Source organism: Zalophus californianus, chromosome 12 (assembly GCF_009762305.2).
Source record: "Zalophus californianus isolate mZalCal1 chromosome 12, mZalCal1.pri.v2, whole genome shotgun sequence".
NCBI lineage: Eukaryota > Metazoa > Chordata > Mammalia > Carnivora > Otariidae > Zalophus > Zalophus californianus.
In genome coordinates, this window is record NC_045606.1 from 20,325,003 (window position 1) to 20,345,090 (window position 20,088).

General features: G+C 36.4%; 1 protein-coding gene across 2 annotated transcripts in view; it reads left to right on the forward strand.

Annotated features, from left to right (window-relative positions):
• The window catches only part of RELN (reelin), a 492,672-nt gene that overhangs the window by 240,012 nt on the left and 232,572 nt on the right, over nucleotides 1-20,088 (forward strand). For both annotated transcript variants that reach the window (XM_027573967.2, XM_027573968.2), the window contains exons 7-8: nucleotides 10,437-10,533; nucleotides 15,639-15,690. In XM_027573967.2, the coding sequence (XP_027429768.2) occupies nucleotides 10,437-10,533; nucleotides 15,639-15,690 (149 nt within the window). The remainder of the gene's footprint in view (nucleotides 1-10,436; nucleotides 10,534-15,638; nucleotides 15,691-20,088) is intronic.

Here is a 20,088-nt window from a genome sequence, read left to right on the forward strand (position 1 = left end):
TCTCTGATGACATACCTTTGCCAGAACCTCTAATATATCCGTATATTTGTGAGTTAGGAAATTATAATTTGATGTTTTTTTTAGAGTTTAATGGTCCAATATTCTGATCTTATGTGCATCCTCTGCTTTTTCTCTCGCTTCCACACTCTTGACTTCTTCACCTCTTCCCACTCTTTCTCGCTCTTTCTTCTCTTTTGTTAATCACTTTTTCTTTTATTACAAAATTCTCCTCTAGCCTTCCTCTCCTGCTTCCTCCCCCTCCTTCCTCTTCTTTTCCTACCATGATGTCATTGCTCTGGGGAAAAGCTTCATCTACAATAGAAAGGTTAACCAGGAGGTGTCCTACCAATAAAATAAGGTGTGAATCTTGAGGCTTATTATTTCCTTCTTTAATCTCTATTTTAGATGACAGAAGTAAGAGCTCACTCAATGGAATTAAATGTCAAGTACATTTGAAACAAGGGAGAAAATATTTCTTCAAGCAGCATGTAGTGGAATTCACCATAGTAGGAGGTCAGAATATTGCATGCAGTAGTAGGGTATTAGAAGGGTTATTTTCAACCCAAATAATATTTGTCATTGTACCTGTTAACAAAGGAGAGATCAAAATTTAAAACTCCCTAGTGAAATAAAAAGAGCTCTCTTAGCTTCCTCAGTGAGAAGTAATGAGGATGAGCCGTAAATGGGGTTTGTCATTTTCACATTGAGGGCATGTGTTAGCTTCTTAAAAAAAAAAAAAAAGGCATGACATCGTTGAAGGTGATATTATTCTCAGTCTTATGGAGTGAACTTTCCTTGCTGTTTTTCTAAAAATATTCTACATTTACAAAGAGAATAGGGTTTTTTTTTTTAAGCTTAATCTTTCACAGGAAAATAGTTATGCCCTCTTCATTATGAAACGTTGTCTCTTTAGTATAAAATGTGGTCAAAAGTTGAATCTTCTGGTTGTTGAGGTTTTAATGGAAAGTACCAGGAGCTTTGGTGTCTCCAGAGGAAGTCAGCTGACTGCCTAGCTACCAAATGGCCCTCAGGGTCCCATTTACTTTGGTGGATTCACCAGTCCCTGATCTGTCCTTGCCTTGCAGACTCACACATCAGATTTTGTCAGACATGCTGTGTGAGCGGTTCCTGAGAGAAAAGTCCTGTTATCCTTGCGGTCAAGAGATTTTTCTTTTCTTTTCCCTTTTCCATTTTAAAATACTTTTTCTATTCAGTACACATATTAAGATTATTTTAATATCTCCATTCAGAAATGCTGGTAGATCCACAATTCTGGTTCATAGAATGCTGGATTTTTCTTTGAAGCTGAGTCCCAGACACTGACTTTTTCAGAGGCAATAAATTCTGGAGAGATAATCCGATGTCCTCGATCTTGGGGACAAATGACATGTATCTCAAATGAGAATTTGATGATAACTGATTGTCAGTGAGTTTCCAGGTGATTAACTTGTCTCAGCAGAATGACTGACTAAAGGCTGAGTGATTTCACTCTGCTCTAAAAAGAAGAATGAGCCATGTAATTAGACTGCTCTTGAGAAAATAATATTTCAATTATTTATTTATTGTTATGAGGATGATGTCACCAACAACCATTCATAAATCTCCTGTTGTGTGAAGGAGCCCAATTTTCTCATTAATTCTCCTCCTCTTTCCTGCATCCTAAAAGTCCTAAAAAGTGAGTTACTGCATTACATGGGGGCCGCATCCTCCAGGGACATTTCACTTCAGCTTCCTCTGTGCCTACTGAACGGGTAGTTGGCATGTTTTCCAGCCTAATAATTTTTCAATCAGGATTGAAAACTTAATTATACCTTCAGAGGTATACTCTACAGCATAAATGCACATCACATATAATTCTTTATCCCAGACAAACACAGCAACCTAAATAATAAAAAACAAAGAGACTTGACACCAAATAACAAGTTTCAAATTGCCAAGGAGCTTGTTATAGTGAAAAACAAAACCTTGGTTCAAAGCATTTCTTTTTTTCTCTTTTACTTTTATGTTTATGGTTTGACCCTAGATGTGTTGGTCAACAAGTACCCGCCTTTATGTTTACTGATTCTTTTATGTTTCTGTGAGTGAAAAAAGAAGTGTGATAGTCTATGTATAAAATTGTGATGAATTATCTGGGTGCCTGGATGGCTCAAATGGTTAAGTGTCTGCCTTCAGCTCAGGTCATGATCCCAGGGTCCTGGGATCAAGTCCCGCATCGGGCTTCCTGCCCCTTGGGGAGCCTGCTTCTCCCTCTGCTTCCCTCTCTCTTTCTCTCTCTCTCTCTCTCTCTCTCTGTCTGTCTCTCATGAATAAATAAATAAAATCTAATAAAAAATAAAATAAAATTGTGATGAATTATCTAAGGTTGTACATAAGCAAAAGAATATTGAATTTGATGATGTACTTCAGTCAAATTCATTCTTAACATTTCCTGTGATGTCTATGATATTTTTCTTATTTTTGTACATCTTCATAACAAAATCCTTTTACCAAATAAAAAAAAACTTTTAAGAAAAGTCATCGTAGCTTTTCAAAATAAACTCTGATAGTAAAAAGAATGACAAACATTTTTCTTAAGTGCACATTGTTTCTAGAGAATTAGAGTTCTTTCCTCTTGCTGACTGTTTTAGAGTGGCCTGGGAAGAATGTTGGACAGGGAGTCAGGGAACCTGAATTCTAGTCCTGTTCTATCATTTGTAAAATGAGGATGTGACTCAGTGATATTTCAGATGCCCTCTAACTTGAACGTGCAATGATCTGTAAACCCTAGTAATAGATAAGCTTCAGGTGGAACCTAAGCAGATGATAAATGGGTTCAGAGAGGGCTTAATAGATTCAGGCTTTGCATGGTCTTTGGGGATAGCAAGCATTTACCTTAAATTGTCTTTTAATCACACTGTTCGTGGCAGAATATATTTTGAGGTATGCGGTTCATATGATGCCTCATGGTATTTGTCAGATTTTTATGTTCTGTTTTTCATAGTGGGAAAAGGGAAAAGAAGGGGGAAGTTTTCTTAGATTAGGGGAATATTCAGGGTTACTTTAACTATTAGGCAGAGAAGCAATTCATTTCTAATCCTTAGCCTGGGAGGTCACATTCCTTTTTAAATTGAAAAAAAAAAGTCTGTTTAACTGGATTATTTAAAACTTCCTTCTTCCCACCAATCTCTGAAGAATATGCTACCTGACTTTACAAAGCCGGTCATTTTCCTGAGAAAATTCAATTGTTAGGCCACAGTTTAAATGTTTGTTTACATCTGTAGGTTTTCGAAATTTACCTTCTCTTTCTGACGTGTGTCACTTTTTCTTGTCCTTTGTACTGTCTGGTCTCCATTAAGATCATTGTTTCGTGATGAAATTATGGTGTCTTTTCCTTTCTGATAATGGCATTTCTATGCATAGTATTACAATGCTTCACTTTATAGAAAAAATATAAGGAATGTCATGTTATAGATTCATTATTAGGAAAGTCACCTTGATGAGCAACACAAGATTTTTAGGAACCAAAATGAACCCACTGCCAATAATCATGGAAAAGGAAGAGGAGATAAGCTCAGACTGCTACACACTGAAAGGTCATGATGATGGTTAGAGCTCTCCAGAAACCAGACTAAAGGCAATATGATTGATTGTTCCCTTGGGATCCATTCTTGGACCTCTTCTTTTCTCACTTTGTAAGATCCTTTCCTCTCTCCTGACCCCCGTGCACTCCTGTGATTTCAACCATACATCTTAAACTGTCGTTATCAGTGATGATCTCCTTTCTCTGAAGTTCAGGTACATGTAACCATTGTCAGCTGGTCGTCTCCAGTTATGGGCAGAACCAGAGAGCAGTCAGTTTCCAAGCCCTGTAATTCTCTAGGGTTGTGGTGTCCAGTAATGGCAGCCACTAGTCACATAAGCTGTTGAGCACTTGAAATGTGGCTAGTCTGGATTGAGATGTGCTATAAGTATAAAGTACACCCCACAATTTGAAGACTTAGTATGAAAAAAGAATGTAAGCTATGTCATTAATAATTTTCCATTAACTACATGTTAAAATATAATTTGAATATATTGAGTTAAATAAAATATTATTAAAACTAATTTCACCTGTTTCTTTTTACTTTTTTTTTTAAGATCTTATTTATTTTAGTGAGAGAGAGAGCGTGCATGGACTGGGGGAGGGGCAGAGCGAGAGAAGGAGAGAATCTCAAGCAGACTCCACGCTGAGTGTGGAGCCCGGTGCAGGGCTTGATCTCACGACCCTGAGATAATGACCTCAGCCAAAATCAAGAGTTGGATGCTTAACCAACTGTGCCACCCAAGCACCCCCCTTTTTACTTTTAAATGTAGCTGTTAGAAAGTTGAAAATTACATATGTGGCTTACATTATGTTTCTATTGAATAAGAATACTCTAGAAAGTGCCCACTTTTCTCCATCTCTACCTTATTTCAAGGCACTGTCACATCTTACTTGTGTTACATCAGTAGTCCTGGTTTTTTCTACTTCAAATGCATCATTTGCTAGAGTAATTTTACTGAAAGTTGGATTTGTATCATGACTTTGGAAATAGAATGAGAGTTTTAATCCCACTTCTTTAATTTATAAGGTGTATAACCTTGGACAGTCATTTCATATTTCTAAATCTCAGTTTTAACATCCTCTCAATGGGGATTAAAAATGGAGGGAGGGGGTTTTATATGAATTTATTGAGACATTGTTTGTAGAACTAGTAGCATAACACCTATCACTTTGTAAATGGTGCACGAGGCCTTCCATGAACTGGTTCCCACTTTCCAGTGCCATCCTTTGCCACCCTTCTGTATGTACCAGTGTGGTTGCAGTCATACTAGTTCACTAAAGTGGCAGTTCTACTTGTGTGTCATAATCTCTGTGTTCTTTGTGCCCTATCACACCCTCACCTTTCTTCCTTGCTTAAATAACTCCCAGTTCTCATTCAGGACCAGATCTGGGACCACCTCCTTTGAGAACTTTCCGTTCCGTCCTCCGTCTGAGTTAGGTGCCATCATAGCCAGTACATACTCCTGTTATAAGGAGTGAGGAGCTATGGAAAATGTGATGGGCATTGGAGTTAGCGGGCCCGGGGCCAAATTGCAACTCTGTCATCTTTGCAGCTGGGTGACAAGCAAATGTTTAACTTCTCTGAAGCTCAGTTTTCTTATCAGTAGAACGAGGACACTGACAACGGTCTTATAGAGAGGTTGAGAAATTTACGTGGGCTTTAGAATATCTGGCACATAAAAGAAGGCCATAAACAGTTACACCATTGCATTGGCACCCTATATTGTAATTGTGTGCTTGTTTCTCTGCTTTTTCTGAAAATGATGCTGTTTTATTGGTCTTTGTACCAGTAAAGCTCACCACAGTGCCTATAGGTCCTTAATACAAGTTTGTTAATTATATGAATGAATTAATGAATGATGAATGAATAAATAACACATTGGCAGCCAAGAGTCTGTTGGATTTGGCCACCCAGAGGCATGGGCATTCAGGATAAATTATAATAATTTCTCAGACTGAGAAATTCAAGCAAAGGACATTTAAAAGACGTTGGTAGAAAGTTGATGGATTTGTTCCATCAATCCTTGTTGAAGCCATCGTTCTTCCAAGTAGCAGCAGCCCAGTGAGTAATTCTAAATACATGGTAATTCTAAATCTTCAAGTTCAACAGGGTACCAATGACTTTATAAATTTTATTTCAAGTTTCTGGATCTATATAGCACAATGAAGAAGAAAAAGGTGTGGAAGGCTTGTTGAGCCAAGTGGGGAGAAGGGCTGTTATCTGTTTGCTTTTTCTTGTGTTTAACTTCTGTTATCTTACAAAATCAAAATCAAAATCAAACGCATCACACGTCTGTTATCTAATCACTGGTTCCTTAATGCCAGACTGTAGGCCATCTATGTTAAAATCACCCTGAAACAATATACAGACTTCTAGGTGGCACCTGAATCCCATTTCATAAAAGCTGTAGGGAAGGGCGTGTGTTACTTTTCTGATATACAGTTGATTTGGAAAGTGATGATCAATATTTGTAGGTAGAATGATGATTGCTGTGGGAATTCAAACCTCAAGCCTCAGACTTTGTATCATCAGTGATGCTTTTGTTATTAATTAATTAGCCTGTTTATCTTATATTTTTAAAATTGAAGTATAGTTGACATAATATTATATTAGTTTCCAGTGTACAACATACTTATTTGACATTTATAGACATTATGAAATGCATCACCATGATAAGTATAGTTACCATCTGTCACCATATAAAATTATTGCAGCAGTATTGACTATACCCCCTAGGCTGTATCTTATATGCCTGTGACTTATTTATTTTATAACTAGGAGTTTGTAACTTTCAATTCCCTTCACTTATTTATATCATTCCTCCTCCACCCCATGGCAACCACCAGCTCTGTTTATTTATGAATCTCTTTCTGTTTGTTTCTATTTTTTTTTAGATTCCACATGTAAGTGAAATTATATGGTCTTTGTCTTTCTCTGTCTGACTTATTTCCGTTACAACAATACCCTCTAGGTCCATCTATGTGGTCACAAATGGCTAGATTTCATTCTTTTTTATGGCTGAGTATTACTCCTGTGTGTGTGTATGTGTGTTTGTGTGTGTGTGTGTGTGTGTGTGTGTGTGTATCACATCTTCTTTATCCATTTATCTATTGATAGATACTTAGATTGCTTCCGAATCTTTGGCATTGTGAATAATGCTGCCATAAACATAGTGGTGCATTTATCTTTTTCGGTTAATATTTTTTGAGTTAATATTTTTGTTTTTTTGGGAAAATATCCAGAAGTAGAATTACTAGTTTGTGTGGTATTTCTTTTTTTAATTTTTTGAGAAACCTCCATACCATTTTCCATTGAGACTGAACCAATTTACATTCCCACCAACAGTGCACAGTGGTTCTCTTTTCTCCACAAACAATTGTTATTTCTTGTCTTTTTGATTAGCTATTCTGACAGATGTGAGGGTGATATCTCTTTTCGGTTTTGATTTGCATTTCCCTGATGATTCGTGATATTGAGCATCTTTTCATACATCTGTTGTCCCTCTCTATGTCTTTTTTGGAAAAATGTCTGTTCATATCCTCTGCCCATTTTTAATTGTATTATTTAGTTTTTTGGTGTTGAGTTGTATAAGTTTTTATATATTTTGGATATTTTCCCCTTATCAGATGTATCATTTGCAAAGATTTTCTTCTGTTCACTTGGTTGCCTTTTTGTTTTGTTGATGGTTTCCTTTGCTGTGAAAAAGCTTTTTAGTTTGATGTAGTCCCAGTAGTTTATTTTTGCTTTTGTTGCCTTTGCCTAAGGAGACAGATCCAAAAAAATATTGCTAAGCCCATGTCCAAGAGTTTACTGCGTATGTTTTTTTTTAGGACTTTTATGATTTCAGGTCTCACATTTAGGTTTTTAATCAATTTTAAGTTTATTTTTGTATATGATGTAAGAAAGTGACCTAGTTTCATTCTTTGCATGTAGCTGTCCAGTTTTCCCAGCACCATTTGTTGAAAAGACTGTCTTTTCCCCATTGTGTATTATTGCCCCCATTGTCACAGATTAATTGACCATATAAGTATGGATTTATTTCTGGGCTTTCTATTTTGTTCTATTGATCTCTGTATCTGTTTCTGTATTAGTATCATATTGTTTTGATTAGTATATCTTGAATTTTGGAATTGTGATACCTCCAGCTTTGTTCTTCTTCCTCAACAATGCTTTGGCTTTTTGGAGTCTTTTGTGATTCCATATAAATTTTAGGATTATTTCTTCTAGTTCTGTGTAAAATGCTATTGGCATTTTGATAGGGATTGCATTGAATCTATAGATTTCTTTGGTTAGTACGTACATTTTAACGATATTTATTTTTCCAATTCATGAGCATAGTATATCTTCCCATTTATTTGTGTCATCTTCAGTTTCTTTCATAAATATTTTATAGTTTTCAGAGTTCAGGTCTTTCACCTTCTTGGTTAAACTTATTCCTCGGTATTTTATTCTTTTTGATGTAATAGTAAATGGGATTATTTTATTTTATTCTTTTTGTTGCAATTGTAAGTAGAATTATTTTTTTAATTCTCTTTCTGCTAGTTTGTTATTAGTGTATAGAAATGCAATGGATTTCTGTATATTAATTTTGTATCCTGCAATTTTACTGAATTAATTTATTGGTTCTAATAGTTTTTTGGTAGTCTTTAAGGTTTTCTGTATATAGTATCATGTTATCTGCAAAAGATGACAGTTTTACTTCTTCCTTAGCAATTTGGGTGCCTTTTTTTTTTCCTTGTCTGATTACTGTGGGTAGAATTCCTAGTATTATGTTGAATAAAAGTGGCAAGAGTGGGCATCCTTGTCTTGTTTTTGATCTTAGAGGAAAATCTTCCAGCTTTTCACCAACAACGAAGATTTTAGTTTACAGTCACTGAAGGAAAATGGCAGATAGTCATTGTGAGGGTTGAACATTTTTAAAATTTTTCTCTTTCAAAGTTGATGTTTCTCTCAAGCCATTTCACAATGACCTGGAGGCCAAATAATCCTCATCTATCACTAAGTAAGAACCCCACTAAAATTTTTGTGTTACTTCTGTACTTTTATCACAGTCACATTCCTTGAAAACATTAATGTACAATTTAAAGATAGAAAAAGTGTAATAAGAAGTTCATGTAATAGGTTCTCTGTGGGGAAAAAACCTAGTATACCAGTTCTAGATGAAAATGGTGAAAATTTATAATAAAATATAATTTATAATTATATATAATATATTAATATTATTATTATTATAGCTAACACACTGACACATCATGTTAGCCTTGTGCAGGTCCTATTCTAAGATCTCAACCTTTAATAGCAGTACTGTTTATGAAGTTTTCTTATATTCCTTCATTCAACAGATATTTGTGGAATACAACATGTCAGGCATAAAACCGTGATCCGTTTATCACCTTTATGAAGCTACTATTATGTCTTTTACAATGTCAAAGATTTTTTTTAGAATTTTGCTCACAGTAATCGGGAGAAGGCTTAAATCTCCTACTAAGATTTGTGATGCTATGAGTACTGGCATTTTAAATTTCATATCAGAAATTGTTCTCTGTTTATTCTAAAAAAAAAAAAAATCAAAGGTTCTTGACATTATTGATCTGCTTATGGGAACACAGCTCAAAAGAATAATACCAATCACTTAATCCATGCAATTCACATGTAGGAAATACTTAACATTTATTTGCTAAGTTTTCACTTATTTACTGTGCTTCTGCTTCTTGGCTTTATGGGATATCTGGTATCTTTTTACACTTTTGTCTTCTTCCTCCTTGAATGGGAATTCCTACTCCCTCTTTCTCTGAAATTAGCAAATAGTTGAAAGGGTGAAACACGGTAATCTCCAAAACAAAGGGCATGCTGCCCTTTCCACAATGTTTGGCCCCTAGAATGTGAAACTCTGAAAACGTCCTTTCTGCATGAAATATAGCTCTCATGTGGTCTGAGGTTCAGACAGAGGAAACATGGATTATCTATCTACATGTTAGGTATGTAATGATTGTAGGTTGAGATGTCACCATGCAGAGCACTGTGTTACTGTAAATATGCAAAGTCAAATCCAGAATTTTCATACCTTCAATTTCTACTAAAAACATGGATAAATTTATATTTGAGATTCTGTCCTAAGATTGTATTGACCACTTCATTTTAAAGTAGTAAAAAAATAGCTAATTAAATTATTTGCAAGGTTAATGTATCAACTCAGTATCCAAAATTTGCTTGATTTAGAATTTGTATATATTTCATATTAATATGTAAATTAAATATAATCTGATTCCATTATTTTTAGCATGGTATATTTTATAGACATTCAGATTTATTTGAAGACAGTAATTTTAAACATTTATGCTTATAACAACTCAAAAGAAAATTAAAATTGGTAAAACATATTGTGTTTTCAGAGATACAAGTTTTAGTTCATTACCTAAGTGTGTATTACTTTGTTTGACGTTAATATTTGCAAACATCCTTGATTGGATATGGTATATATTATATGTAATTACTAATAAAAACAACCATCTGCCATTATTAAGTGCCTACTAGGAGATTGGTTCTGTACTCTGTGTTTCATGCACTCTCTTGTTTAATCCTCAGGTGAGATTTAGGTCAGTATTATCCTCATTGTACAGGTGAGAAGACCAAAACTTTGGGAGATTAAGTAACTTGCCCACCACTGCGAGTGACCAAAAGAGCAGGGATTTTAGTTCAAGCCTTCCTGGTTTCATGTTGCAGAAACATGTCACAATACAAAAAAATATATAACCTTCCCCAAAATGTTGATTTGAACCGATTAACAGTAACTTACATCTTTCCTTACCTGAGCAATAAACCACTTTGTGCTACTTAATTCTCAGGCTGGGGGTGCGTTCTCTGTTCTCACAGGGTTGAATGTAACAACTGTGAGACTGGAGAACAGTGTGGTGCAATTATGCATGGCAATGCTGTCACCTTCTGTGAGCCATATGGTCCGAGAGAATTGGTAAGTACATGCTATTTATGTACATTATTCCAGATACACTGTCTTTATGGAGATTTTGCCAACAAAAGATTCTTTTATGCTCTTATAAGTCATATGAAAACTCGCAGCATTGTTTATATTATGAATCCTATTACAAACATCTCAAAATGGGAAACAGTGGTTTTATAGTTTATTTTCAAAAGTAAAAATAAAAAATTCAGTAATAAAATGGGCAGCATCAATGGGTACACATGGTGCATCATTATGATTAGATGGCTTTTTAAAAATATGGGTATAAAATCACTTGCATATAAAAATATGGGTATGACATACATGTAACATAAATGACACACATATGTGTGTCTGTCATATGTAAATAATTTATGGCTTTCTAAATTCTTGTATAAAGCTTTACTTTTACCTGTCTTATATTCTCTTTGCAAGCCAAAAATGTTAGACAAGCAACTTTATGACATTATTTTAAAACTTTGTGTCCCAACCACAGAGGAAGTTTACTGAATCTTTTTTAAGAAGTGAAAGTGCACTGAATAAACTAGTTTTGAACAAATTTTGGTTTATGCCAAATTGTTTAGGAGCATGTTACTTTCCTTTAATTTAGACTGATTAGACTTTGCCTGCCGAAGAGAAGTTCTTGCATCATATGTAAAATGAAACATGAGCATTCTAAATTAAAAGCAATGAAACCACTAGCCATCGGCATGCAGTTAATGAGCCTTTTGTTGTTACTTGGTTCTGGCAGAAAGATTACATTTCACATTCTTGAAAAAGGATATAAAAGCAATTGTTATATTATACTCCTGGCTCAATTTGTTTGCAGGAAGTGTTCTACTCAGAGCGCCTCTTATAACGCTTTGCTTTTCTGATTTTCAGCTGGAGCTTTAGCGCTTCTAACAGGTTGTATTTTTCACCCCTACAAAACACATTGTGTTTCAAATTCATTAACTTTAAAAGTGGCCAGAAGAGGGGCTTCCACAATACAAAGGGGAGAAAAACTAGCTAGGCAATTAGAAGAAGATTTAGTTATCAAAGTGAAAGTCAATTAATTTTTATAACATGGTTCTTATTTTATGCTGCTTGAATACTCCTTTCATGGCAATGGATACATTTAATTTATTAAAGATAGGAGCTGCAGAACATTGATAAATTGAAGAATTTTTAGCTGAAATTAGAACACAAACAGAATTAATTGGATGCAAATTAAAATAATAGATGTTCATAATTCAAGTCACACAAGGTGTTATAATATTCCTGCAGACAAATGTGACTGTGGTAGTGAAGTTCTTCTTGAAAAAATAGATTTGCTAGTGCATTTTAAATAATGTACCATGACTGAATGAATTAGCTGTAAACCTTTAAACAAAATAAAATTTTACTATAGTTAATTGAGCTTAGAATAAATGCCTTTTTAAGAATGTTCTCCCATTTGGTAATATTTCTGGAGATGCTTAGCAAGTTCTTTTTTGTTTCTACCGATAAATAAGAAATAAACATCTCTAAGAATATAATGCTAGAATTCTTACTTCTACAGTTTCTAAACTAAAAACTGAAGTATCTAGTTTATTTGACCCATGTATATTTTAATCCTGATTGTTTTCACTATTCCTCAGTTTATTGAGCATTAGAGTTTATGTACCTAATGGGCTAGTTTTGAATTGTATTATATAATTAATGTGAGATTAGCCTTTCAAGTAAAAAAGAAAATACTTGAAATAATTTTCTTCATCCAAAGAAGAAAAAAAAAAGACTTGTAGATTTATATTCCCATCATAAGTACAAAGGATTGTGTTGTGGACTCCAAGGGACTAGAATGAAGATACATTAATAAAGACAGGGATGACATCCACATTTTACACACTAGCAACTTCTAATTTTCAACAATTTTTATAGTGTGTTGGTGTCCCAGGAGCAAAAATATATATTGTACCCAAGTTGTGTTTACAGAAGACAGATCAACCAAATGAAAAGGAAGGAATTCAGTTGTCAGTTAACATGCTATTATGTTCGCTAAAATTCAAATATTTGCTTGGTACTCAAGACTGAATACAGTCAAAACTGTTGTGCGTGAGAACTGATGAAAGGTATCGGCCCCCCAAATCCCTTTTTAACAAATTTGCCTTCTTTTTCATAAATTACTGAAGTTGTGGAACAAAGGATCACAGGCAAAGAACTTTAGTAGGCTAATTCAATATCTTCTATGATGCCAGCAAGAGCATCTCCATTTTGTGAATTCAGTCACATGGCATTTTATTTCAATAAAAGTCAGAGTCAGTGAGAGGCGGCACCTGCTGTCACATAAGAACACCAGGCATTTATGTCCCTACTGCTGCTGTGGTTGCAGCCCTCACACATTTTATTTAACTTAGTGAGGTCTCCATATTCAGGTGGTGACACCCCAACTTTATTCATTCTGCTGGTCCGAAGTGAAAGGCATGAGGAATTCACTTATCCACTCCTTTAAGAGAAAATGTGCTCTCTCAGAGCATGAAACAGGTGGGTTATGTGACCCCCTGTTGTTTTTTTTTTTTTAAAGAAATTACTTATTGAATTATTTTCATATATTTGGAAATGCATTTTAGTTGCAGGGAGGAGTTTGGGCTAAAACAGCATCATACTCCCCCCCCAAAATTTGCAGGGAAGATGTGCAGAATAAACAGCCTCAGCCAGTAGTGAATTCATTTTATGGTCCTACTAATTTTCGGTGATTTAGGGTCTATTTGATAACTTAAGACCACTGAGATTTGGTAGGAGAAAAGTTCTGTCAGACATTCATAATTGCTGTATTATTTATGAAAAGCCATGTAAGAGACTCTTTTCATTTTCAGAATGTCAGATGTAAAGACCTAATAACTTTGCAAACTAAAATTACATATGTGAACCCAAGGATAAGAAATAATTTATAATCCCCAAATGTAAACATAGGTGAACAGATTTAATAGGCAATGCTCCCTGTTACTTTTTTCTCTTCATCTTTCCTATTCCTTGTAGCCGACACTTTTACAAATGAGCTAAATGGGTAAAGGTAGAGAAATGGGAGTTAGGCATTCTATCAGTCCTTAGCTTCCCTGGTGGAGGAAAAAAAAAATGTAGAATCAGTGACTAATCTAGGTCCAGGATCACTCACTCTCAGTTAGCACATGTAATCTGAAATTTGGCACTATTCCAAGCAACTTACTGTTTGCTAGCCACGGTCACGTCTGTGGAACTTCATTATGCAGGCGACACAGTGTCATTTGTGACACCAACAGGGTATCTCAGACTCTCTGGTATAGTTCATGCACCAGCCTTAGCAATAACCATGGTGCTTTTAGCTTACCTAAGATACCATTGTTTCAAATAACTTCTATTCAGGAGTGTTTCATGATTCACCTGGGGATCTACTCAGTTATATAAAATCAGAGGTGGAAAGAGCATTCATTCAATTTATGTGAAAACTTTAAAAATTTTCATGTGCCTTTTTGGACTGTAAGATTAAATTATCCAAGTGGAAAAACTATGAGGACAAACAGTTGAACTTATTCTAAAAATTGTGTGTGTGTGAAGGGGGGAGGGAACAGATTCCTTTTAAAGGCATCTTGAAAAGGAGCTGGTATCCTAGTTATTTAAAGAAAATTCTGTTGGTGCGTTTTTCTTTAATGACTCTAGTTGAGGGGAAGAGAGCAGGAAACAGAGCTCTGGGCATGATGGGCCAGTTTTCTTTTAGCAGATAATCTGTGATAATGAGGGATTTAAATTAAACAGAGAATTTGCTCTGACACCCTGACATCAGTGATTTTTGCTACCGTTAAAATCAATTAGGAGCTGATATCTATACTGATAATCTAATAATTTATAAAATGTCTCTCTTGCCCTCCCTTCTTTTACCTTTCCTGCTTCCTCATGGACTTCAGAGTCACATATTTAAAGCATACATTCAGTCATCTTTCTGATTTGTGTTGTAGAAATGGGAAGCATACATCTGATCTTTGGATACTCACATCTCAGCGGAATTCTGGCAAAGCAAGAAGCTTGCTCACTTCTTTTCCCACTAGTTCCCACAGTGATTCATAAACTGGGTATCTCCTGACCCTTCCACAGTTGTGGACTCCATCACATGGGGGCCAACAAAGTGCAGGAATAAATCTAAGGATGATATTATGACATATAAAAAGCGGAAGTAAGCTTACTGGTTTTGCCATGGTGAAGACACAGTTGTACACTTTATAATTTATAGGTGCAGTCATAGGAGGCATCCCATTCATTAGCTTACAAAGGTCAGGAACCCCACAAGAGAGTCACTGAAAATGAGGACCCTAATTCTCATCCCATGTGAGCTGGTATGGGTCGAAGTCACTGCTCCACAGAATAAATAAGTAATTTTTTGAAAATTTAAATTGATTTCAGATTAAATAGGGTACCATTCCTCTTTCAGAAGGGGGAAAATTGTTTAAGCATGCTTCTTCATGAGATTAAAGGACAGTGATAGAAATGTATTGGAAGGATATTTCTAGGCCCATAATTTGATTACTTTTTTGGGAGAGGTAACAGTTTTATTGAGAAATAATCCACATACTCTGCAATTCATTCATTTAAATTATAGAATTCAAGGCTTTTAGTTCATTCACAAAATTTTGCAATCATTATTACAATCAATTTTAGAACATTGCATCATCCCCTAACGAAATCCTATACCGTAAGCTATTGTATTTCTATTTACTTTGCAAAATAATCTTATTCTCCTCATTTGCTCTTAATTTGCCTCCCAGTTTTTGTTTGGGAGCCTTTTTATGGCCTTCGCTTGGGCTCTAGATCTGTTGGTTTAGGATGGGGGGAGGTTGAGGGGGGGAGTGGAGGGTACTGTGTTAAGTGCCCTCACAAGATTACCTGGTAGATCACACGGAAAATGGTTTTCAACAGGACCCTGAGAGTCTAAATCAGGATCTCACGGCATTATTCCCCACAGGGCACCATGAAATGTATCTATGTTGAGACATACTGATGAAAATAAGCTAACCACTGGATTGATGCAACATCTGTTTATGGCTCCTTTTTTCCTCTTTTCATCCCCCTTTCCTCTTTCTCCTCCTGTGTTTCTATGTTGTCTTATTTTGGTATATTCCTTCTTCTAGATAACCACAAGCCTTAATACAACAACAGCCTCCGTCCTCCAATTTTCCATTGGTAAGTGTTTTTAGCAATTACAGGAATTTAACTTGGAAGTGTTTGTTTTAATCATAGCGTGTCATCCGGATTATAGTGCCAAGTGCTTTTAGATTTAGAGAAGAATCCATCTTAACATTGCTGTAAATAATTTAAAACATTTCTTAAATGAAATTAAAAATCATAAATGCTGCGTTCTGTTCTCACTTCTCTCCAGCAGGGAGCGGTATTTAAGAATGGTACAGAGAACCCACAACATTTTAAAGTGATTTACACGCGAATTTCGAACGATTGGGATTGTACCGTTAGAGCAGAATTACCTGACTGGTTGTGTTTTGCTCAGATTAAGAAGACTGAAAATCTGTTAAATTTCCTGCAGCTTGACTGGCTGGTAGTGAAAGAGATCATTATTATTGCCTGAGAGAAACCAGTTAGGGCTTCGTGTTTGGCATAAATAACCCATGTTTGATTGAGGCATGGATAATTTTAAAAATGACTGTATCTGGCAATATTTCTTTTAAGTGCTTTTTATATTAGAGCTCAAAATTCCCACGCAAAGCGTTCAGTAAAATAAAATGCCTCTGGATCTAGTGTGTACGGCTTTCTTGTCTATTTTACCTTCCGTTCTCATCTCCAAAGGCATATATTGATAAATAACACAGACAGTTTCCAGTAGGAATGTTCTAGGTAAAGAAAGAAACAGCCTTCTGGATGGGGGCTCGTCTCACTGATCTGGGTCCTGTAGCAGGGAAACCGCCTCCCTGCCTCTGCCTGTGACATGAAGATGCCGGCAGCTGTGCCTCGGGAACAGGGCACCGACAGCTTCCTTCAGGCCCCGGGGCCCGTCCCCCACCCCCCACCCCCCCACCCCCCCACCCCCCACCCCCCACCCCACCGTCTTCACCCGCTTTTCTGTGGAGAACCACCATTAGCAAAAGGACTGTTTCCCGCAGTAGCCCCCCAGTCCTAATCACAGAGCAGTGTTCTCTCTCCCCCCCCCCCCCCCCCGGGAGCTCTCTGTGGCCGACTGTGCCCAAGCTCAGTTTTCAAGCCGTGCTGGTGTCACCTTCTCCTCCGTGTGCCTCATGGAAGCTTCTCTAGGCCTTTACTGTGAAACTGCCTGTTACAGTTTGGGTTGTTTTCTTCTCACATCAAAAGCGGGACTACAACAATTTACAGACTGTTCAGAAGTCCATATGTGGTCATAAGGAAAGTGTTAGCTAAAACAAAATAATGAGTCTTTTTTTTAAAGATTTTATTTATTTATTTGAGAGAGAGAGAGAGCAGGAGCGGTGGGGGTGGGAGAGGGAGAAGCACGTCCCCCACCAAGCAGAGAGCCCGATGCGGGACTCGATCCCAGGACCCCAGGGATCATGACCTGAGCCAAAAGACAGATGCTTAACCAACTGAGCCACCCAGGCGCCCCATAATGAGACTTTCTTAGGAGGGTTTTCTTGGATCTGTTAGCAAGTGTATCTTAAATGTTCTATAAAGAGCATGCAAGACTTTTATAATCAGAAACAAGTGAAGTGCATTTTTTGAAAGTTGTGGTGCTACAAAAACAATTCTTTTAATTTTTTTATTCTTTAATTTTTTATTGTTATGTTAATCACCATACATTACATCATTAGTTTGTGATGTAGTGTTCCATGATTCATTGTTTGTGCATAACACCCAGTGCTCCACGCAGAACGTGCCCTCTTTAATACCCATCACCAGGCTAACCCATCCCCCCACCCACAAAAACAATTCTTTTAAAAACTCTAACATGACAGGCAAGTAACTAGAACCAATGTGTTTAAACTTATTATGCTATTAATATTAAAAAAATATGCTGAAAAGTTTTTCCTATTTATCTGTATTCCAAGTATTAATTCTAAACTTTTTTGTTAGGGCAATGAACATTAATTTCAGATATTATTTCTAACCAATTAAAGAATACAAGAGAATCCTCTTTAAAATATATGCTTCACAATTATACTAGTATTTGAACTTTCTTAAAGGTAGGTAAGAATTTTATTCCAGCACCAATGAAATTATCCTACCTTGAAGGGGACAAAAACCTCTATTTTTATAAATAGTAAGGAGTATACCATGAAGCTGGCAGAGATTAATTTCCTCCCCTTTTAATATCACCCTACCACGAGCAACAGAGCTGATGATACAGGGCTGGGAAGGGGACAATCAGAAGATTCAGGGTCTGGTGCCTGAGATCCCAAAGCCAGAACACGCACCATGACCAAGGGCTTGGGACTAGACCCGAACATGTGACTTAGTAAGAGCCCTTGACTCTACTGCACACCAGGGACCGCCGCCTACCAGGCCAGAGAGCTGCTTGTATTATTTAAAGCATGGATTTGAATCCTACGTTAGAAGACTAGAAGAATAACAGAATCAGGAAGTTGGAAGAGATAAGTAGATGGATAGGTGACAGATAAAAATATATCAAGTTTATAACTAAAAAAATACTTAGAAATCTTTTCTGAGTGGCAGTTTTAGAATCAAAAAAATTTTAACATGTCATTGTTTGGAAATGAAACAAAATATTTATTTTATTTTATTTTTATTTTTATTTTTATTTTTTTGAAACATTTTTTAATTTAAATTGGTTTCAGAGGTACAGGCCTGTGATTCGTCAGTCTTATATAATACCCAGTGCTCATTACAACACATACTCTCCCCAGGGTCCATCACCCAGTTACCCCGTCCCCCCACCCCTCCTCCCCTCCAGCAGCCCTCAGTTTGTTTCCTGAGATTAAAAATCTCTAATGGTTTGTCTCCCTCTTTGGTTTCATCAGAAACAAAATATTTAGGGAAGAATTATAACTTATTGCTTAGGCCTTCACTGGGGAATTTGCTTACTGGATTTTGAGAATAAAAATCTTGGGAACTAAGAAGGATTAGGGTGGCCAAGAAACAATGTAGTAGCAAACCGTTAGCTATATGGTGTATGGGGGTAAATGGTCAATACGGAAGTGTGGGCACAACTTCTCAGAAATGGTTTTGTGTAACTCATTATGAGTGCTTCAGGTAGCATCATTCTGTTTATATGGGTGGTGTGGGGACTAGATGAGGGCACACACACACGGGTTCCAGAGATGTCATCATCACATGAATTCATCCTGAGCTTTACAAGTCCCATGATAACCAAATACCAAAAAAGCGAATGTAGAGCCAAGTAGCAGCCATTGCGTTTATACTCAGTTCAAAAATTATATTGCATGTGTTATAAAAAAGCACTGTATGTAGACAATCCAACATTTATATTTCTTTGTGGATTGTGGAATTATCCAACTCTATCCTAATGGTTCAATATGGTCAGTCAGATTTAGTGTCCCTCCTTGGAATTCCTTGAGGATGTCAAATGTTCACTGTGTAGTGTGATGATTCAGATGTAATAGGGACAATTTTTTAGGGAATTCTGTCATTATTCATGGCTTTCATGGTGAATTATGTTCACAATTATGGACATATAGCCACAATTGAGTAAGTTATTGCCTTGATATTTTTATAATGCTCTTGTAAACATTTTCAGTTCCATCACAAGCTTTATCCAAGTACCCCAGAGCTATGTGTACAGAAATGTCTTAAATTACTAAGCATATCAAATAAACTCTATCGTGCCACTGTTTCACAGCAATGCTCTTCCAGCCCTTTCTAAATATATATACATATATGCACACAGACGTGTGCACACACACACATATAAATATATGCATAAACACACAGGCTATCTTAACCAAAAGAATTTTTAAAGTTAAAGCATCCTGAAAACACAGCTCCGTAACCTGAAATTTATCAAGTTATCAATAGCTAAACCATCTTGAAAAATGTCCAAAATGTTAGTAGACGAACTTTTCATTTTTCCAGTCCAATGAAAGATCTCGTATCCATTTCTGTTGCTGAAGCATTGATCTGACACAATCCTCACTTGATTCATTAGAGTCACCTAGTGGAATTTATGGTTGTAGCCTTAGAGACATTTCCCCGTTTCCTTTAGATTTCCTCTGGGATAGGAAGAAAGATTTGAGATGATGTCCTTGCAAACCATTATCTTACAGATGCCTCCAAACTCTGGTTTTTCGGGCAGGATCCTGGGTCCAAGGGAAGTGCTGATAATGCTTTGTATCGTTCATTCACTTCACAAGATTTCACTGAGTATTTGCTGTGTGCCCAGCCCTTTCCTGAGCTAACTAACTATAGAAAGACCAAAAAAAAAAAAAAGGGAAAACAGAGGGGTATTTACCGTGCTTAGCGGTTTGGTAGAAGGCTGTGGATGCATCCAGAGCAGGAAACCTCTAGGGAACTACCAGAATGCTATAAACAGAGATGGACATGTGTACAGGTCCCCATGGTAGCAGGTCCTGCAGAGTAGAGCAGGTCAGGAAGGCTTCTTAGGAGAATTCCTGAAAGCCAACA